The 20,917-nt window shown below is 41.7% G+C and overlaps 1 protein-coding gene across 5 annotated transcripts in view; it reads left to right on the forward strand.

Annotated features, from left to right (window-relative positions):
* The first annotated feature begins 1,522 nt into the window (after positions 1-1,522).
* robo2 (roundabout, axon guidance receptor, homolog 2 (Drosophila)) overlaps positions 1,523-20,917 on the forward strand; it is an 837,757-nt gene continuing 818,362 nt past the window's right edge. For all 5 annotated transcript variants that reach the window (XM_051926308.1, XM_051926309.1, XM_051926310.1 and 2 more), the window contains exon 1: positions 1,523-2,344. In XM_051926308.1, coding sequence (XP_051782268.1) covers positions 2,290-2,344 — 55 coding nt within the window. In that variant the 5' untranslated portion in view covers positions 1,523-2,289. The remainder of the gene's footprint in view (positions 2,345-20,917) is intronic.

Raw genomic sequence — 20,917 nt, forward strand, 5'->3', positions numbered from 1 at the left:
TCATCTACTCATGTCTGTTTATGAAACCTGTTATGGGTCTAAATAAGTAAAGGCTCTTTGTGGAACCCTCATGTGGATGGTACTTTTCAGAACCAAGAATGGTTACTCTATGGCATCTATAGCACTTCAGTGTTCTTAAATAAATAAATAATAATAATAAAAAAAGAAATCCTTACTTGGTAACTTTTTGTTGGGTCAAGCTAAGATGGCCATATCCATCCATCCATCCATTTTCCAACCCGCTGAATCCGAACACAGGGTCACGGGGGTCTGCTGGAGCCAATCCCAGCCAACACAGGGCACAAGGCAGGAACCAACCCCGGGCAGGGTGCCAACCCACCGCAGGAAGATGGCCATATTAAAAACCAAAAAGAAATACAGATAAAAATAGAGTAACAACTAATATATATATATATATATATATATATATTTATATTTAAGGTGATCATTCATTGCACAGTGCAAGCTGAATTTACATATTTTAAACTGACTAATCAAATAGACCTGTTTTGAGAAATTTGGGGTGTAAATGGTGTTTTATGTGGTAGTGAAAATGAATGTGTAGTGGTAAAATATGAGTAGACAAGTCTGAATGTTGTAAATGTGTCCATACGTTACAGACTTTTGTATGTTAATATGAGTGTAATTGTTACAATTGTATAGTGCCTTTCACATCTAGCTATCTATCTAACTATCTATCTATCTGTCTGTCTGTATAGCCGTCTCTTCTTATTGACGACTCGAGTAGTACTCTGTAGCTAACGCTGTAAGTTCCTGCTACATGTCATTTCCTTAAGGCGCTAGAGTTATGTTTCTCGTTTATTCAAATGCCGGAATTCTTTTATTCTTTTGTTTTTGTGTATTTCTTCTTGTCTGTCTAATTGTGCATACATGCAAAATGTATAATTTCCTTTTGACACACTGACCCTAAAACCGAACGCGTCAGTGACTAGACTGTTATTGGCCAAGCCAAGTGACTCGAGTAGTGGAGCGTTTTAATTGTAAGGAGCCGCGCACGCTCACACCCACACACGCTCACACACCTGCGAACTCTTCTTTTTTCCTTTAATTGGTACAAAAGGTGAATTCATGCGTGATCTATCCCCTAAACACTTAACAATAGCTTAGGTAGGTATCCGCCTGTAGAAACAGAGTTGGGAAATTGCAGCCGTTCGATGCCACACCCCACTCTATGCAGCTTTTTCTCCGACGGTAAATAAAGGAGGCGGACGAGGGAGCGCACATTGCGCTCATTGTTCTTGTGTTTCTCGAGGCACTTAAGGTGCACTTTGGCAGAGGCGCCGAGCGCTTGTCTCTCAGGAGCGCTTCCTTTCCTGACTGCTCTGCAGTGCTCCAGTCCTTCGGTAGTCTTCTGCGCGCGCTCTCTCTCTCTCGCCTGCTCGCTCTCGTGAGCTTTGTTGTAGTGCTACCCCCCCCCCCTCTCTCTCTCTCTCTCTCTCTCTCTCACACACACACACACACTCCTCCCCCGACTCAGTTCTTTTTTGGTTGGCGTGTCATTTGCAGCTCCAGCCCAGCATGAGCACAGATTGGCAGCAGTGGTGTTAGTGTTTCAGACGGGGAGAAGGGAGCCACAGCTCTCCGCTAAACTAATACATCCACTCGCCACTGACTGTATATTTACAGTACTTAAGCACACTGGATCAACAACCCTTCAACAGCTTTTCCTAGTGGGTGGAAACAAACAAAAAAAATGAACCTTCCAGACCAATGAAGAATTTACAAGCACATCTTACTCCTCTAAGGAAAAAAAAAATGCAACAGTATGGATTTCATATTTTGGGGAACACAAATAGACGTTCATAACCTTGCTAGTGATTGTGCCAAATATTGGGAGTAAATCCAGAATCAATTGCTTCCATTTTTTTTTTTTTGCCCAGGAATTAAATCACTGAAATGCTTTTCATCTGAGGGTCTACTTTTGGATCGCGATGGATTTTATTTTGTTTCAAAGCAAGAAAAAGAAAAAAAATGGGGGAAACTTCTCAGTTAAGATGCTGAGCTGAGAGATGCTGGATGCTTTCTGGAAGTCTTTGGGATTGAGACGGGAATTTTGCTTTTTTAAAACCCTTATGGATTTATCAGCGTTACCAATTCACTCGCTGATCTCTTTAACTTTGGAGTAATCAGCTTCACCCGGAGGTGGATGAACTCGACCTGATTGAGTTCTCTTTTTCTATTTATATATATATATATATAAATGTATATGTTTTGTTTCCATTAATTCATCGCTTAAGAAGTTTTGGTGGATTGTTTTATTATGCCACAATGGGTCTGCTAATATTCGCCTTTATTTGCGGAATACTGATTTTTCAAGTGAACGGTAAGTTGTGTTTTTTTTTTTTTTTGTACTGTGCTGGTGCCGCTAGATCGCGTTAAAACAATTATTTGCAGACTGTTGTATTTTTAACAATAAAAGTAAAGTTTACTATAGTTGTATAACGTCACAATGGAATGAATGGTATCTGTTACAGTTCTCATTTTTAAGCAGCGTTAAGTGTTACAATGTAACAGAGTGGGAGAAAGGTCGCCAGTTTCATTTAAAATTTGGAAAGGGGGCTCTCCCTTTTGATCCATCCGCTCTTACTGACAAGACTACTAAGTTGCTTGGAAGACCACAAGCTGCCCGGACACGTTCTGAGGGCAAGTTACCCTTGTGCAGGTTCAGCGATCATCGCCACCTAGTAAGGGAGCCGTAGCCGAGAATTTTAGAATCCCCTCCTGTAATACAGTAAGTACAGTAAATTACACGTGCGCCCCTCTCAGACGCCACTGACTGACACCATTCTGCGCATCATTGGTATCGGTGACAGCCTGCGCGCATCTGTTTAACACTTCCAGCTTACCAGATCAGACGAGCCATAATTAGCAATTTATGCTTAAAGCGCTCGTTTTCAGGAGTCTCAGAAGTGTCGGCGGCATATTGATGCCGAATCCCGAAAAAATGCGATAGTGATGCCGCGCGCAAGAGTAGGGGAATTTGGCCCAGCGTGAAACCTCCACGATTAGGACAGAAATGGTTTGAGAGATCGACGAGATGCCTAACGCTTTGAATCGGATTAATCCGACCTTTGTTAGATCATGCACCTGGTTATAAAAGGAGCCTCAGAGGAGCCGAGCTGTAATGAGCCTTCGCAGTCCCCGAAGAAGGAAACAGGTCACAAGGTGCTGCGTGGTAACGATCTCCCCATTTGCCTAATTTGTCGTGGCTTTTTAAATTAGGCAAGCCGAATCAAACATTCATTCACACCTACATTTATTTATGTATACCTTATATATATATAGTCTTATATAGATCTCTCTCTATGTCTGTAGTATGTGTTTTATATGGGGGCGGTGGGGAGCGAGCGAGCGTACTGAAGAGTGTGACTGAGAGGCACACTCTGAAAAGAGAGTAGAGACCCTCTGGGAAGACGTTATTACACAAACGAACTGTGTTTTTATTTGTTGATATTTATTTATTTCCAATGGTAATTGTTTTAAATGGGTGGACAGGTTAGGGCATTACTGAATTAAAGAAAGAGGGAGAGCGCTATCTTAGGGTGATCAGTATTACATTTTTACTTTCTAGGATCTCCAACCCGCTTCATCCAATTTATAAATCAGTTGTAGCACTGGAGACAAAAGTAGCAGAACTGCTCTGGACAGAGAAAAGCCGATCCACACACCCAGTCGCACGGAGCCTAACTCATACGTATCTCCAGGGATATGGGTGGGAAACCAGAGTACCGGAGCTGAAGGACAACTGTGGGAGACACACGGGGGGTTGGGGGGGTGGGGGTTATGGGTTGAATGTGCAAATCAGACGTGGGGTGGTGAGTCAGCAGGACTACCCCCTGCGCCACAGAGCTGTCCTTGTTATTAGTTCATGTATTCTAAAGGCTGTGACGATTAAAAACAAAGTATTAAAAAAAACTAAGAATAAGAAAAATAATAATTTTAAAGAATGATAGCAGACCTTTAGACAGACAGGACATTCAGTATATGATAAACATCTAGATGGAAACATAGTATACAGTTTAATGCTTTACGTAGATAATATAGATCAGGAAGGTGCTATATAATAGAAAGTACTCATGAAAGGCAATCTATAAGAGACAGTCTCTTTAATGAATGCCAATGTGATAGATAGATAGATAGATAGATAGATAGATAGATAGATAGATAGATAGATAGATAGATAGACATGAAAGGTGCTCTATAAATTACAGACAGAGCTTTTTTAGGCACTATATAATTATCATTAAATGTATAGATATTAAAGGCACAATATAAACCATCAATAGACAGATAGACACATATGAAATACACTATATTAACAATAGAAAAGGGGGAACTATAAAAATTAAACATAGAAATACAGATCAGAAATACAACGTAAAAACAATAGATAGACTGCTAAATGTGAAAGTCACTATATACTGTAAATGATAAATTGATAGAAAGATAAAACTATCAAAAGATAGATGGACAGATATGTAAATCCCTATATAAATTACATATACATATATTTAGATGTATAGATCTAAAAGGCACTATATTGACTCTAAAGATAGATGTATAGATCTGAAAGGCACTATATAATAACAGATAGGAGCTGTTTAATAAATAGCATGGAAAAGAGCCATTTAATAGATTGATTGGAAAGGTGTCTTATAATAGATGGATATGAAACACACTACATGATAGATAGAGATCTACATCAAAAAAGTTTTATATCATAGAAGACAGATCTGAGTGTCAATAGGTTGTGATAGAGGTAGGTATGGTAGGCACATATAATAGACTTTTGAAAAGAGCTATATAATAGATCAATCAGAAAGGTGTCATATAAGAGACAGAAATATAAACAGATATGAAACACCTTATATGACAGAGATATAGATCACAAAGGTACTATATAATAGAAGATATCTCTTAAAGGCAATCTGTTAGAGATAGACATGTGTGGCAGGCACTATATAACAGATAGATCAGAAAGGAACTATGTGAAAGATTGATTGGAAAGGTGTATATATTGGATAAATAGATAGACAGATATGAAACACACCATGTGATAGGTAGAGCTATTAATGAAAAAGGTGCTATATCGCAGAAGATAGATCTGAAAGTCAATCTATTAGAGATAGACGCATATGGTGGGCACTATATAATAGATAGACTGGTGAAGAGCTATATAATTGATTGGAAAGGTATCATATAATAGATACATTGATAGACTGATATGAAACGCAATAAATGATAGATGGAGATATAGGTCAAAACAGTGCCATATAATAGAATATAGATCTAAAATGCAAATTATAAAATAGAGACTAATATGGAAAACACTATATTATAGATAGATTAGAAAGAAGATATACAAGAGATTGGAAATGCATCATATAGAACATATAAAACACATTATATGATAGACATAGATCCAAAAGGTGCTATTTAAGATTTATCTGTAAAGCAGTCTATTAGAGAGACAGGTATAGAAGGCACTATATGACAAATCAGAAAGGTGTCATATAATAGATATACAGATATGAATCACACTATATGATAGATAAAGGTATAGGTCAAAATTGTGCCTTATAACAGAAGGCAAATCTGAGAGGCAATTTATAAGAGATAGACAGGTATGTAAGGCACTATATGATAGATAGATAGAAAGGAAATTGCTATTAAATATTACTGAATGATGGATGGACAAATACATTGTAATGCTTTTAAGGGAAAAGAATATCAATGTGTTTGTGATTGGACTGTACAGTATGTGAGCTTGACTCTGGATAAGTAGTGATTGTTAAATAACTTGTACTAATAAACAGTAAAGTAAGTGAAGTATGGTGGCTGGCTCACAGTTCCGGATCCGGCTAAGTCATTGTTTCTATGGCATTTACACATTCCCTGCGTGTTTATATGTACTTGTTTTTGGAATACTCCTGTTTTCCTCCCACATTCCAAAGCCATGCATGTCAGTTAATCAGTGAGTTTACATTGGCCTCATTTGACTGAGTCTGCCCAATGTTGAACTGGCAAACTGTCCAGAGTTGGGCCCTTTGCTTTGTGCTGGAAGTGCCAGAACTGGAAAAACTGGTTAAAATAAAGGTATGGAAGTGCCTGAAAATGAAGTACACATTTTTAAGTGACAAGATAAGTGTGAGCATTTAAGCAAATCAAGAGGGTCACGTGACAGGATTTAAATGCAGACACTTGTATGTGAAAATACACGTGCAAATAGCTGGGCAAGAATGGGAACTAAGAGCATCTCTAAATAAGCATTAAGTATATAAGAATGGGTTCACACCCCTGGTCCTCCCTGCACGGAGTGTGCAAAGTGCTTTGTGTAGTGACAAAAGTGCTATGGCGCAGTGGTAGTGCTACTGCTTTGCAGTAAGGAGACTGTGGAAGATTGTGGGTTCGCTTCCCGGTTCCTCCCTGTGTGGATAGCGCTTTGAGTATTGAGAAAAGCGCTATATAAATGTAATGAATTATTATTATTAAATGTAAAGAATTATTATTAAGAAACAAAGAAAAGTGCCTGTCAACAAATAAGAGTGTACAAGGGCTAGGATAAGAACATCTAGGTGGTTATTATCAAATACAGCTGAGTGTGGCAGTAAATAACTGTATACAAATATACTGCAAATGTGCAGAGTGCCTTTGTGTGTGTGTGTGTGTGTGTGTGTGTGTGCTTGTGTATGCCTGCCCCATAACACCGTGTAAGTGAGATGACAGGTGTGTCAACAAGGGCAGAGGAGTAGATTAAAGTGAATGTGATTGTACAAATGTCCTGATGGTTTACCAGCTTTGACCTGCAAAGTGTCTCAGCTGAATGTAGTCCTGAGGAAAAATAGGAGTTCACTGGTGACTGCCAGTTTGCCAATTGTCTCTAGGAAAAGATGAGCAATCTCTGTGCCCGTGACAGGGGTACATGTGTCAACGTAAGAGTATTTCTATTTGTAACCTCTGCTTTTTCTAAGACTTGATGAAAACATCCTCTGGAATTTATCATCTGTGAATCTGGCAATGAAAGTACCTCTCCAAATCAGGGACAGGCGCAGAGAGACACAGACATTACAAAGGGGATTGCGAGGATAAAGAACCCTCAGCCCGTCATCTAATCCTCAGCTATCCGCCCTCTGGCACAACAGCACTGCCTTCTTAGCAGCAGCCCTGTGGATCGGCTGGTTGAGGGGACAGATGGGAAGGTGGGTTTCAGACCTTGAGTTATTGAATGGAATATCCACCTGAGCCAAGAGGAATCTATCTATCTATTATATAGTGCCTTTCATTTTTATCTATCTATCATATAGTGCCTTTCATTTCTATCTATCTATCTATCTATCTATCTATCTATCTATCTATCTATCTATCTATCTATCTATCTATCTATCTATCATATAGCGCCTTTCATTTCTATTATATAGCACCTTTAATTTCTATCTATCTATCTATTATATAGCACTTTTCATTTCTATCTATCTATTATATAGCACCTTTCATTTCTGTCTATCTATCTATCTATCTATCTATCTATCTATCTATCTATCTATCTATCTATCATATAGCGCCTTTCATTTCTATTATATAGCACCTTTAATTTCTATCTATCTATCTATTATATAGCACTTTTCATTTCTATCTATCTATTATATAGCACCTTTCATTTCTGTCTATCTATCTATCTATCTATCTATCTATCTATTAGATAGATAGAAATGAAAGGTGCTATATATCTATTCTATAGTGTGTGGGGAACAGCCTGGACACAGACAGACTGACATCGTTTTGTCACCCAACACACGTTTATTTACACTATTTACAAAGTTATTGTGCCACACAACCCACAGACTCCCCCAAAGTCCAGGCCAATACCACAACGCCTTTCCTTCAGACTGCCTCCTTCTCTCTCCTTCCAGACCTCGTCCTCTTCCACCCGACTCCAGCCCCGAATGAAGGGAGGCGGCCCCTTTTATTCATACCCGGATGTGCTCCAGGTGTGCACCGGCAATCTTCCACCCGACACGCCCCAGTGTGGCGGAAGTGCTGGCAGTCTCCCCGGAAGCACTCCGGGTGTTCCCTATCTTCTTCCCCCCAGCACTTCCTGGTGTGGCGGAAGTGCTGAGGGTCTAGGGTCCATCAGGCACGGGGATGCCCCCTGGCGGTGAACACAGGCCCCTACAGGGTTGAGCTTCTAAGCCCTGTACCCGTGGCCTCCAATACAACCAGGGTGGTCGCCCCCTCGTGGTCTGGAGAAGGCATGAGCCCTCCTCCTGTCTCCCTGGGCGTCCCAACCGGGTAGGAATCCCAACCTGGTGCCACAAGCGCCTTTCATTTCTATCTATCTATCTATCTATCTATCTATCTATCTATCTATCTATCTATCTATCTATCTATCTATCTATCTATCTATCTATCTATCTATCTATCTATCTATCTATCTATCTATCAGTTGAATATTTCCTTTCATAGCTACTGGTTTATCATTTGTATAGAACCTTTCTTTCCTATGTAACTATCTTTATTGTATATAGAGTTAGAATTTCTGAGAGGAAACTATATGTGCCAAGAACATTGTGCACAAGCACTACATCTCAGATCGATGGGTATCAGGTTAATTGGCACCTCAGCACTAACTCTTTGACAGGCAATGCTTGCTTTATAAGGCACGCTTGGCATTCTCAGCATAGTCGGATGTGTGTGTGTGTTTGTGACTTTAATTGGTGTCTCAGCTATCACATATTATCAGTCAGTCAATGTAAATTTCATTTTATATAGCTTCCTTGATAACTGACACGGGTATTAGGGTCTGTTCATACATCTGACAGGTCAACTGGTATCTGTACAGTAATCTGTTATCAATCATTTACAGTATAGTGCCTATGTGAGGTTAGATGGGGCCTCAAAATCTGTGAGATGCATGAAGATTTATGAAGCAAAAGACAATTAACCAGCAAGCTGAGATGGCAGCAACAGCTTATCATTCTGCTCAGTTGTTTGAAGGAGACGGAATCCTTTTTCCGGATGTTAGTGGGAGTCTGCAGCAAGTTGCCAAGTCAATAGTGCTAGAAGTGAAAACCCTGACAAGTGTTTAAAGAGTGTTGGGGTGAAATATCAGGACAACGTAGCTATGAGTTTACCAGACGAGGTTGATGGATGAGTGGTCTGCTCGTGTTTGACTTATCATTTGAGCTGCTACTCCACCATACACTCATACGTATCCAGCATATACTGTAGTGACCCAGGGGTGCGAGACACGGAAAAGTGGCATTAGCCTCTTTACGCTGATTGCCAGTGAGAAGGCCTGAGAAGGACTGTTGGCTGCTTTGACCCTGATTATGCCATGGCACAGGTACTTCTTAAAATGACTATATTGTTAAACCAAATTTTTTATGTTTATACTATATTAAAATAATAATAATTCTTTGTATTTATATAGGGGCGACACGGTGGCGCAGTGGGTAGCGCTGCTGCCTCGCAGTTGGGTGATCTGGGGACCTGGGTTCACTTCCTGGGTCCTCCCTGCGTGGAGTTTGCATGTTCTCCCCGTGTCTGCGTGGGTTTCCTCCGGGCGCTCCGGTTTCCTCCCACAGTCCAAAGACATGCAGGTTAGGTGGATTGGCGATTCTAAATTGGCCCTAGTGTGTGCTTGGTGTGTGTGGGTGTGTTTGTGTGTGTCCTGCGGTGGGTTGGCACCCTGCCCAGGATTGTTTCCTGCCTTGTGCCCTGTGTTGGCTGGGTTTGGCTCCAGCAGACCCCCGTGACCCTGTGTTCGGATTCAGCGGGTTAGAAAATGGATGGATGGATGGATGTATTTATATAGTGCTTTTCTCACTACTCAAAGCACTCAGCAATTGCAGGTTAAGGGCCTCGCTCAAGGACCCAACAGAGCAGAGTCCCTATTGATATTTACAGGATTCGAACCGGCAACCTTCCGATTGCCAGTGCAGATCAGTAGCCTCAGAGCCACCACTCACAATTTCATACTCCATTAATGGCCTTTAGCTGTCTGTGTCACAACTTCAGTAGGCAGTGGTTGGGTGGTCCCGGCATTGCACAGTCAATCCCAAGGCTGCCAATTCAGTCTCTCGCTGCAGTCCCCAGCATGTGTCATCTTCATTTGTAGAAATTAAAATACTGTAATAAATTAAATAAAAAAAGCTCTTCCAAATTGTTTCTATTTTTCCCATTACATTAAAATGGCTCTGTTAGTTGTGCCCTTCCTTCCTGTGCTGCTGTTTGCATGTGGGATCACTTGGTGGAGACGGACAATAGCGCTGTGCTGCTCGGCAAAGGCTTCTTGTTTTCTCAAGAGGCACTCAGCGTTCCTCCTGTTGCAGGATACGGTGCTAAAAAAACGGAAGAACAGAAAAAATAGCCCATATTGTTCTTAACTTTCTTAATGTTAGCCTTAATTCACAAATATGTTAAGCTAGACATGTGGTTTTGTTTATTCTACTCGGCTAGCCGCACAATCATATCAGCCATGCAGCTCGATGCCTTTACCTGATGACCTCACTTGTGTATTGTCAAAAGGAACAATTGAGCTACACAACAAATGACAGCTTACTTGAGTGCATCAAGTGCCGAGCAAGACAAAGAGCGGCTTACATCCACCTTTCTTGTGTTTGTGTGTTAATGTGTGTGTGTGTCAGAGTACCCACACTGAGCCGGGATTCACTTTTCTGCTGTAAAAATGTCAAGAGTTAAGAGTCAGTTATGAGAAGTATCTTAATCACTGCTCACCCTGCAATCAGGGATCTCCTAAGCTGTCATTGAGAGCTGTTTCCTGGTGCTTGAGCCTCTTAAATACTCTCTCCCATTACCTGAATTGGATAAGGGCTATTAGAAAGGTACTTTGCAAAGTTAGCAGGGAAAGAAAAATGCATAATTTAAAAGGAGGTTTGTCGAGGGCTTGCAGGTATGTGGTAGGACATGGAAAATGGAGCTAAAGGAGATGAGGGCTGGGATCAGCCATGTGTGAGGAAAGAAGGGGACAGCCATCAGTTTTAAATGTTACTCACTGATGAGTTGTTGTACGTGTTGGGGTTAGGGCTTGGAGTTAATTATCGGGAGCAAGGACTAAAAAAATTAAAAAGAAATGAAAAGGGTCACTGCTATGAAGAATTATGAAAGGCAGCCTGCCACATTAAACTCTGTCTTCTTGTAGAGTCGTCAGGCTGAGTCACATCTTACAGAATGCTCAACAGATCGAGGTGTTCTATCTATCTATCTATCTATCTATCTATCTATCTATCTATCTATCTATCTATCTATCTATCTATCTATCTATCTATCTATCTATCTATCTATCTATCTATCTATCTATCTATCTATCTATCTATCTATCTATCTATCTATCTATCTATCTATCTATCGTGACAAAGGCTATATACCAGCGCTTGAACCGGCAAAGACAGACATGAGAGGCACACTAATAAAAACAATAGTGGTTTAATTTTTCTTTTCTTCTGCCTGTGGGCAACACCTTTCCCGTTCCCACAAGCACAATATCACAATCACCACAATTATTCTTATTTTTTTTCCTCCACTCCACTCCAGCAAGCTTTGTCCCTCTTCTCCCAAGTCAGGCTCCCAGAGTGGTGGCTGATGGCTCCTTTTATAGACCACCCAGAAGTGCTCCAAATGTTTAATGACCCAATTCTGGAAGAACCGCCCACATGGGCTCAGGAATCACTGCAGCGCCCCCTGGTGGCACCCCCTGAATCCCAACAGGGTCGGAGAGAACTCCATCTCCCATGGAGCACTGCAGGAATCCGAGGCACCATTGCCACCCAGGGGGGCTGACATCTAGCGTCCCGGGGGAGATACTGTTCAGTCCATGCCTCTTCCCCCAGTCCATATACAGAAGAGGCGTCCTGGCCAGGCAAGGGCCCTGGCCGTCTGCCACTCTATCTATCTATCTATCTATCTATCTATCTATCTATCTATCTATCTATCTATCTATCTATCTATCTATCTATCTTATACAGTGCCTTTCATATCTATCTATCTATCTATCTATCTATCTATCTATCTATCTATCTATCTATCTATCTATCTATCGATTACATAATGCCTATTTATTTATTTATTTATTTATTTATTTATTTATTTATTTATTTATTTATATAGCACCTTTTATTCTTTTTATCTCCCCTGTATTGGTCCTAAGGGTGTTATTTTTATATTTGTTAATTTAATGAGTTGATTGCAGTGAATAATTTAACAAATAAATGTGACTTTCTGGGTGGCAAGCCGTGGACATGAACCCGTGCCACACTGCCGTCTTTCCTGTCCTCTCATTCTGCCGCCCTTTCCTGTACATTTTTGAGCTCCAAGCCCATTTTTTTTTTTCACTCTGTGTTTAATATTCAGGTCATTTTGAACCTATCTCCAGACTCCTACTCTTTAAATTAGATGGACGTAACAGTATTTTATTATTTCAACGCTCACCCCTGCACACGGCATGCCTGATCTGTTTAAAGGCCTTCTTTCATTGCTTGTGGATGTTCCTGTTATCTTTTTAGAGTAAGGTAGTGAAACTCTTACTTCAGAATGTTGAGGAGAAGTTAATCATAATGTAAATTTCATAATTATTTTTTGGGGGAAAAAAAAGTAATTGTGTGTGGCATCACCTTGGAGGCCTGCCCCAAACTGTTGAAAGTTTCCTTTTTCTTCTTTTTTAGCTGGTTTCCTACAGTATTTCTCACAGTTCCTCTGAATCGGCCTTGCCTATATTCACAAAACTCTTCCCTTTCGCTGTCCGGCATCGGTTGCTAGGAGAAAGTGAAAGGCCTGCGTCGTCGAAGACAGGGGACCAAAGCCAGCGAGCGCCATGAATCACAGTTCTTATCAAATCAAACCACTTTGTTCTAACTTTCCTTCCAAAACACCTTTGTTTTTGCTAATGCCGCACTTTTCAAAGACCCTCTGTGGGCTTTTCAGATGGGAGTTGCTGCTGCTAAGAGTCCACTTAGGGAAACACAAAGGTTTGCAGACGTATTCATTGGGCCACATTAGTAACAAAGAGTCTCCCAATGAATAGCATCAGTCAGCCTCGTTTGAAATCTCGTGATTAATACCTCCTGGATTTCAGAGCGCCTGGCCAGAGAAGGCACAAGGGAGTGACGCCTCGACCCCCAGAAATCGGAATCACTCTTCAGTATCCATATGTCCGCCTTCCTTCTCTGTATTTTGTTTTCTAGTTTTTCTGTGGAAAGTTTGAAATTAGATTTTTAATAGTAGGTTCTGTGTGGCTCCTTATGCTGTAATTGGAAGAAAGTAGTTGAAGATGAGAGAAGGGCATCATGTTGGAGTGGCAAATAAGCAATCATGCATTCCAGTAAGAACAAGTGCTGCTATTTAACGGAATTTACTGCCATCAGAGTCTTTATAACTGGCAGCATAAGTATAATCAAACAATACCTAAGCACCGCTGAAACTGTGCATATTATAAATAATGCATATTCCATATTAATTAAACTTTCTGCATTCCTTATGCGCTATATCCATATAGTCCGTAATCATAACGCAGCGAATCAGCTACAAACTGAGACCAGAAGACTTTCAGGACAAACTTTAATCATGAAATCTTTATTTTATATAGTTGTACAAACAAAAAGCTTCTAACGGGATACTCATAATCAATCACTCAAACGACCTGCCACATCAAGTGCCATTAACAGCAGGCGTGGTAATTTCTTATTGGGTTCTCTGGTCTTTCCCTTATATCCCAAAGAAACGAAAGGGACACTAATTTGATCTTTAATCCATCCATCAATTAATTGGTCATTTTTTATAATGTCATGGATGGCATTGCTTGGATATTCTCTGATGAGGTGGGTGTCCCCTCCCACATATGCTGAAGATGCACGTGTGAGGTTAACTGTCATCTCTACTTTGACCCGTTCCTTATCCAGTCGACTATTTCATTTATTTTGTGTAGTGCCATTAACAAAAGACATGCGTGTTCTCCTGGAAGTTGGGCTTCTTCCTATCCCCCAAAGATATGCGTATAAGGTTAGCATTGGGTCTCTAGATTGACCTGTTATCTATCATCCAAACTGCTCTGACATCAACAGCATGCTTGGGTGTTCTCCAGATAATGCGGATTCATTCCACATTCAAAAAAATGCATGTGAGAGGTTAATGGCCATCTCTACATTGACCCATTATCTGCAATCTCTTATTCTTCAGTTTACATGGCGGCCTCAACATCGTGCAGAGATACGCCATCTCAGATCCATGGACGTCAGGTTAATTGGCACCTCAGCACCGACTCTTTATCAGTCAATGTTTGCTTTATCAAGCGTCATGGCACGCTTGACATTCTCGGCACAGTCGGCGCTCCTCCCACATCTCAAAGACGTGACTGAGGTTAATTGGTGTCTCTGCAGGAACTTGTCATCCGTCAGTCAGGGGAGATTTCATTTTATATAGCGACCTTGATAACTGGCACGGCGACTGTGGGTTACTGCAACCTCAGATAGATAGATAGATAGATAGATAGATAGATAGATAGATAGATAGATAGATAGATAGATAGATAGATAGATAGATAGATAGATAGATAGATGGGTTATATAGTGCCTTTCCTATCTATCTATCTATCTATCTATCTATCTATCTATCTATCTATCTATCTATCTATCTATCTATCTATCTATCTATCTATCTATCTATCTATCTATCTATCTATCTATCTATCTATCTATCTATCTATCTATCTATCTATCTATCTATCTATCTATCTATCTATCTATCTATTGTGGAAAAGGCGCAATATCAGTGCTGACCGACACAGACTGACACCTGAGGCCCGCGTAAAAATAAATAAACTTTTATCTTCTTTGCCTGGGGGCCCACGTCTTCCCTATGTCCCTCAGGCACAACACAGTCCCACACTAAGCACACACAAACACAAATCTCTCTTCTTCTAAATCATTCACTCCTCTCTGGCAGCTTTGTCTCCCTCCTCGTGACTTTGCCTCCTGGAGTGGTGGCTGCTGGCACCTTTTATAGTCCACCCAGAAGTGCAACCGGAAATGGGTGATCGAGCTGATGAACCGCCCAGACGGGCTCAGGAACCCCTGCAGTGCCCCTTGTTGGCCACCCACGGGTCTCCACATGGCTGTGGAGAACTCCATCTCCCATGGAGCCTTGCAGGAAAATGAGGCACCACTGCCACTTGGGAGAGCTGCCATCCAGCGACCCGGGGGAGGTATTGTGCAGTCCATGTCTGTTCCCACGGATTATATACAGAAGGTGCGTCCCAGCCAGATAGTGACATTTCTATCTATCTATCTATCTATCTATCTATCTATCTATCTATCTATCTATCTATCTATCTATCTATCTATCTATCTATCTATCTATCTATCTATCTATCTATCTATCTATCTCTCTCACTCACTCACTCACTCACTCACTCACTCACTCACTCACTCACTCACTCACTCACTCACTCACTCACTCACTCACTCACTCACTCACTCACTCACTCACTCACTCACTCACTCATATATAGTACCATTATCTCCACACATGGACTCTCCTCAGGCACTGGCTTTTCTTCCACCTTCCCAAACTGATGTGTGTGAAGCTGGTCGGTGTTTCTGAATTCTCCTGTTACCTGTGACTGTAACGCTCAGTATTTATTTAGTTGGGTGTCCTGGACAGCGTATGTGGATTTTGTGATGTTAACTGGCGTATTTGCCTCGACCCACCGTCATCATTCAGACAATCAATCTTTATCGTATATCGTGCTCTTAAAATGTTGGCTGGGTGCTTTGAGTTGTTCCTCCATCCCAAAGGCATGCCTGATTGTTTCTTCAGTATCTCCAAGATGACCGGTTATCAATCAGTCAGTGAATTGCTCATATAAGACGCACATGACAGTTTAATCCGTATTTCTAAAATAACATGTTATCTGTCGTTTAATCAATCCATCAATGAATTCCTCACTTTGCACTGTTAAAAGCAAACAGATCCACACAGCAGGATAAGCTTGTGACGTATGAATGTTGCGGTCTTCTATTGTGGTTTTTTTTTTCTATGTGGATTCCCACAAATTGTGAGCTCCACATTAGAACAACATGTGATGACACCTGAGGTGGATCAGTGGTGCAGTGGCCAGGGGAAGTGTGTGGAGTTTGCACGTTCTGCTTGTGCCCACATGGCATCTGTTCTAGCATGTCAGTTTCTGCCTTGCCTGTTTAGGTCATTTACTGCCTCTGAAGGAGCCCAGTGTGAGTGATTTTGGGTGGGTGACTGACTGTTAGTGATCTTTTCCGGTGATATGTCTAAAGCCGCTGGGGTAAACTTTGTCATCACATAACCTTGTAATGGAAAAACTCAGTTCAGAAAATTGATGGCTGGACAGATTGTCCCTTTTCATAGTTAATAAAATGTCCTTACAGTTAATGATGAATCATAGCCTTACATCCAGACGAGCTAACATGGCATTGAAATAATCACCTTAAACATACCTCATCATGCGACTGCCATCACAGGGGTCAGTAATATGTTAAGTTGAAAGAGCGCCCACTACAAGACAGTAGACGAAGCCACAGCGTTACTTTTGCCTCTTAACACTCCTGTATGGCCTTGCTGCGTATTTTCCCCTTGAATGTGATTTCTTCTGCTTACACTTTATGCAGGCTTTGTCCATATGTGTTTAAATAATCAAAAGATGGTCATGCCGGTTTTACTTGATTGATTGTTCCTGTACGTTTACTCTGTTTAGCTATTTTGATATTAAAATTATGATGAATTGCTTTTTAAAAGGATGCCTGCCTGTCAGAGTAATGGGACCCGTATGATATGCTGAGAGTGGGACGTGTTGAACCCACCAAGGTAAAGGCCAATGCCAAACACCTGCGTGCCAGCGTGATTTACATTTCCATACATAGCCAACTAAGCATGGAAGACCACAGCCTTGGCGCTCCCTTTAGTTCTGTGCTGGCATTTCATAACACAGCCTGCTGCACTTCACACGACGGCCTGCTGGAAGAAAATACCTTTGTGCTGTCGCTGAAATCGAACTCCGCTGAGTGACGTTGAGTGGGATGAGATATTTGATTTACAATATTTACTGGCTGGCATTAAATGATGGTGCAGATAAAGAATGTACAGGATGTGCTCTTGACATGCTTTCAGTCTTAAACTATTTATTTGTGTGCACAAATAGAGCAGGGGTCCGCAACTCTGGTCCTGGAGGGCTGCAGTGGATCTATCTATCTATCTATCTATCTATCTATCTATCTATCTATCTATCTATCTATCTATCTATCTATCTATCTATCTATCTATCTATTAGAAAAAAACAATATTAAATTAAAGAGTAATAAAAATGCAGATAAAAACAGACAATAACTTTGAATAATGTTAGCGTTTACCCCCCTCAGGTGGAATTGAAGAGTCGCATAGTGTGAGGGAGGAACGATCTTCTCAGTCTGTCAGTGGAGCAGGACGGTGACAGCAGTCTGTCGCTGAAGCTGCTCTTCTGCCTGGAGATGACACTGTTTAGTGGATGCAGTGGATTCTCCATAATTGATAGGAGCCTGCTGAGCGCCCTTCGCTCTGCCACAGATGTCAAACTGTCCAGCTCCATGCCAACAATACAGCCTGCCTTCCTCACCAGTTTGTCCAGGCATGAGGTGTCCCTCTTCTTAATGCTGCCTCCCCAGCACACCACTGCGTAGAAGAGGGCGCTCGCCACAACCGTCTGATAGAACATCTGCAGCATCTTATTGCAGATGTTGAAGGACGCCAGCCTTCTAAGGAAGTATAGCCTGCTCTTGTCCTTTCTTGCACAGCGCATCAGTATTGGCAGTCCAGTCTAATTTACCATCCAGCTGCACTCCCAGGTATTTATAGGTCTGCACCATCTGCACACAGTCACCTCTGATGATCACGGGGTCCATGAGGGGTTTAGGCCTCCTAAAATCCACCACCAGCTCCTTGGTTTTGCTGGTGTTCAGGTGTAGGTGGTTTGAGTCATACCATTTAACAAAGTCCTTGATTAGGTCCCTATACTCCTCCTCCTGCCCACTCCTGATGCAGCCCACGATAGCAGTGTCGTCAGCAAACCTTTGCACATGGCAGGACTCCGAGTTGTGTTGGAAGTCCGATGTATATAGGCTGAACAGAACCAGAGAAAGTACAGTCCCTTGTGGCGCTCCTGTGTTGCTGACCACAATGTCAGATGTGCAGTTCCCAAGACGCACATACTGAGGTCTGTCTTTAAGATAGTCCATGATCCATGCCACCAGGTATGAATCTAATCCCATCTCTGTCAGCTTGTCCCTAAGGAGCAGAGGTTGGATTGTGTTGAAGGCGCTAGAGAAGTCTAGAAACATAATTCTTACAGCACCACTGCCTCTGTCCAAGTGGGAGAGGGATCGGTGTAGCATGTAGATGATGGCATCCTCCGCTCCCACCTTCTCCTGATATGTGAACTGCAGAGGGTCGAAGGCGTGTTGAACCTGTGGCCTTATGTGGTGAAGCAGCAGCCGCTCCATGGTCTTCATCACATATGACATCAGAGCAACAGGCCGGAAGTCATTCAGCTCACTAGGACGTGATACCTTTGGGACTGGGGTGATGCAAGATGTTTTCCAAAGCCTCGGGACTCTCCCCTGTTCCAGGTTCAGGTTGAAGATGCGCTGTAGAGGACCCCCCAGCTCCAATGCACAGACCTTCAGCAGTCGTGGCAATACTCCATCTGGAGCCACTGCTTTGTTGGCACAAAGTCTCCTCAGATCTCTGCTCACCTGCGCTGTTGTAATTGTGGCTGGGGATGTCTCTCCTATGCTGGTATCAACAGAAGGATGGGTGGAGGGTGCAGTACTCCGAGGTGGGAGTGAGAGTGGGTTAGGATGGTCAAACCTGTTAAAGAAGTTATTCATTTGATTTGCTCTCTTCACGTCTCTCTCGATGGTGGCACCCCGCTTCGAGCTGCAGCCAGTGATGATCTTCATCCCATCCCACACTTCCTTCATGCTGTTATTCTGTAACTTCTGCTCCAGCTTTCTCCTGTACTGCTCCTTCGCTGCCCTGAGCTGGACTCGGAGTTCCTTCTGCATGCGCTTGAGCTCATGCTGATCACCGCCTTTAAAAGCCCTTTTCTTCTGGTTCAAAAGGCCCTTGATGTCACTTGTAATCCATGGCTTGTTGTTAGCATAGCAGCGTACTGTTCTTACTGGGACTACAATGTCCATACAGAAGTTGATGTAAGCGATAGTGCAGTCAACAACCTCCTCAATGCTCTCACTATGAGATCCCTGCAGGAAATCCCTGTCTGTAGTGCCTCCTATCTATCTATCTATCTATCTATCTATCTATCTATCTATCTATCTATCTATCTATCTATCTATCTATCTATCTATCTATCTATCTATCTATCTATCTATCTATCTATCTATCTATCTATCTATCTATCTATCTATCTATCTGTCACTCACTCACTCACTCACTCACTTATATATAGTACCCTTATCTCCACACATGGACTCTCCTCAGGCACTGGCTTTTCTTCCACCTTCCCAAAGTGATGCGTGTGAAGCTGGTCGGTGTTTCTGAATTCTCCTGTTACCTGTGACTGTAACGCTCAGTATTTATTTAGTTTGGTGTCCTGGACAGCGTATGTGGATTTTGTGATGTTAATTGGCATATTTGCCTTGACCCACTGTCATCATTCAATCAATCTTTATTGTACTGTATATCGTGCTCTTAAAATCACTTTGTTTATTACAAAAACTAATAAAATATGTGTCTAATGTTAATAAAGCCTTCATCACCCAGTCTGCATTGATGAGCCGGCTTAATGATTTGTCTAAAGGTAGAGTGTAAAGGCCAGTTTAATTAAGGGATTTCTCTTTGAGGATTTAATAGAACAGCTACAAAGAGCCTTGCAGGAACTCTGAAACGCCCCCGTGACGCTGCATGAAAAATGGAAGAAAACTCACTTGAGGAGAACGTACGCTGCCCCACTTTTTATTTTCCTGAAGTGATTTTTGGCGAGATTTCCGAGGTGATAATTAAAGATTCATTAAAGTGTAAGCGCAAATGGTGGAGGCAGGTGATGGAAAGTGGTGACAGCAGCCTGTTTGGGTTTGTGACAGTTGAGGAAGGTTTCAGTAGTTTCTTTTCTTTTCTCCAATCCCCCCCCCCCCCCCCCCCACCATGTCTTCTGTACCTCGGTTACAATTCTGTAACAAGGTGGGCTATGTCTGCTCTCGTTCCCTTCTGTCGAACACACTGCCATTCATTTCTAATTATAGAGCAGGTTTTGCTTCCTACTGATTGCTAATCAGGCAGTGTTAATGAGCCATTGCCTGCTTTTCTGAGATCAAAATCTCATCAATATTTAAAAAGACACAAGCATTTGTTTATTGATTAAAATGTAACCCTTAGCTTCACCTTTATACAGGTGAATGATTTTTTAATAAAATCAAGTTTAAATTTAATTTGAAACTCATTAGCAGCTCAATTTCATTTATTAATGAACTATTGCATTAGTCAATCAATTGTTGGTTTGACGAGATGGCACCATGTCATGAACTCTGACGTCCGGAAATGGATGGGCGTTGCACCAGTCATGGAAAAGAGGCGGGAGGCAAGGCTACAATGATATGGGCATGATGTTGGCGGTGATGAGTGACCAGAACTACCCTGTGCCTGAGCCCCCAGGGCAGATGCCCATGAGGGACACCGAAGAACCGTTGGATGGAACGGATCAAGGAGGATCTATTAAGAAGGCTTCTGCAAGTCAACTAAAACTATTAAAAATCAATGTTAACCCTTTAAATTCAGTCTCATTTTTGGCCATTTTTCTGTTACTTTGATTTAACTGGCTATAACTTCATCATCCTTCACCTAATACTCATGTTCTAGCACTCAA

This window comes from Erpetoichthys calabaricus, chromosome 4 (genome assembly GCF_900747795.2).
Source record: "Erpetoichthys calabaricus chromosome 4, fErpCal1.3, whole genome shotgun sequence".
Classification (NCBI taxonomy): Eukaryota; Metazoa; Chordata; class Cladistia; order Polypteriformes; family Polypteridae; genus Erpetoichthys; species Erpetoichthys calabaricus.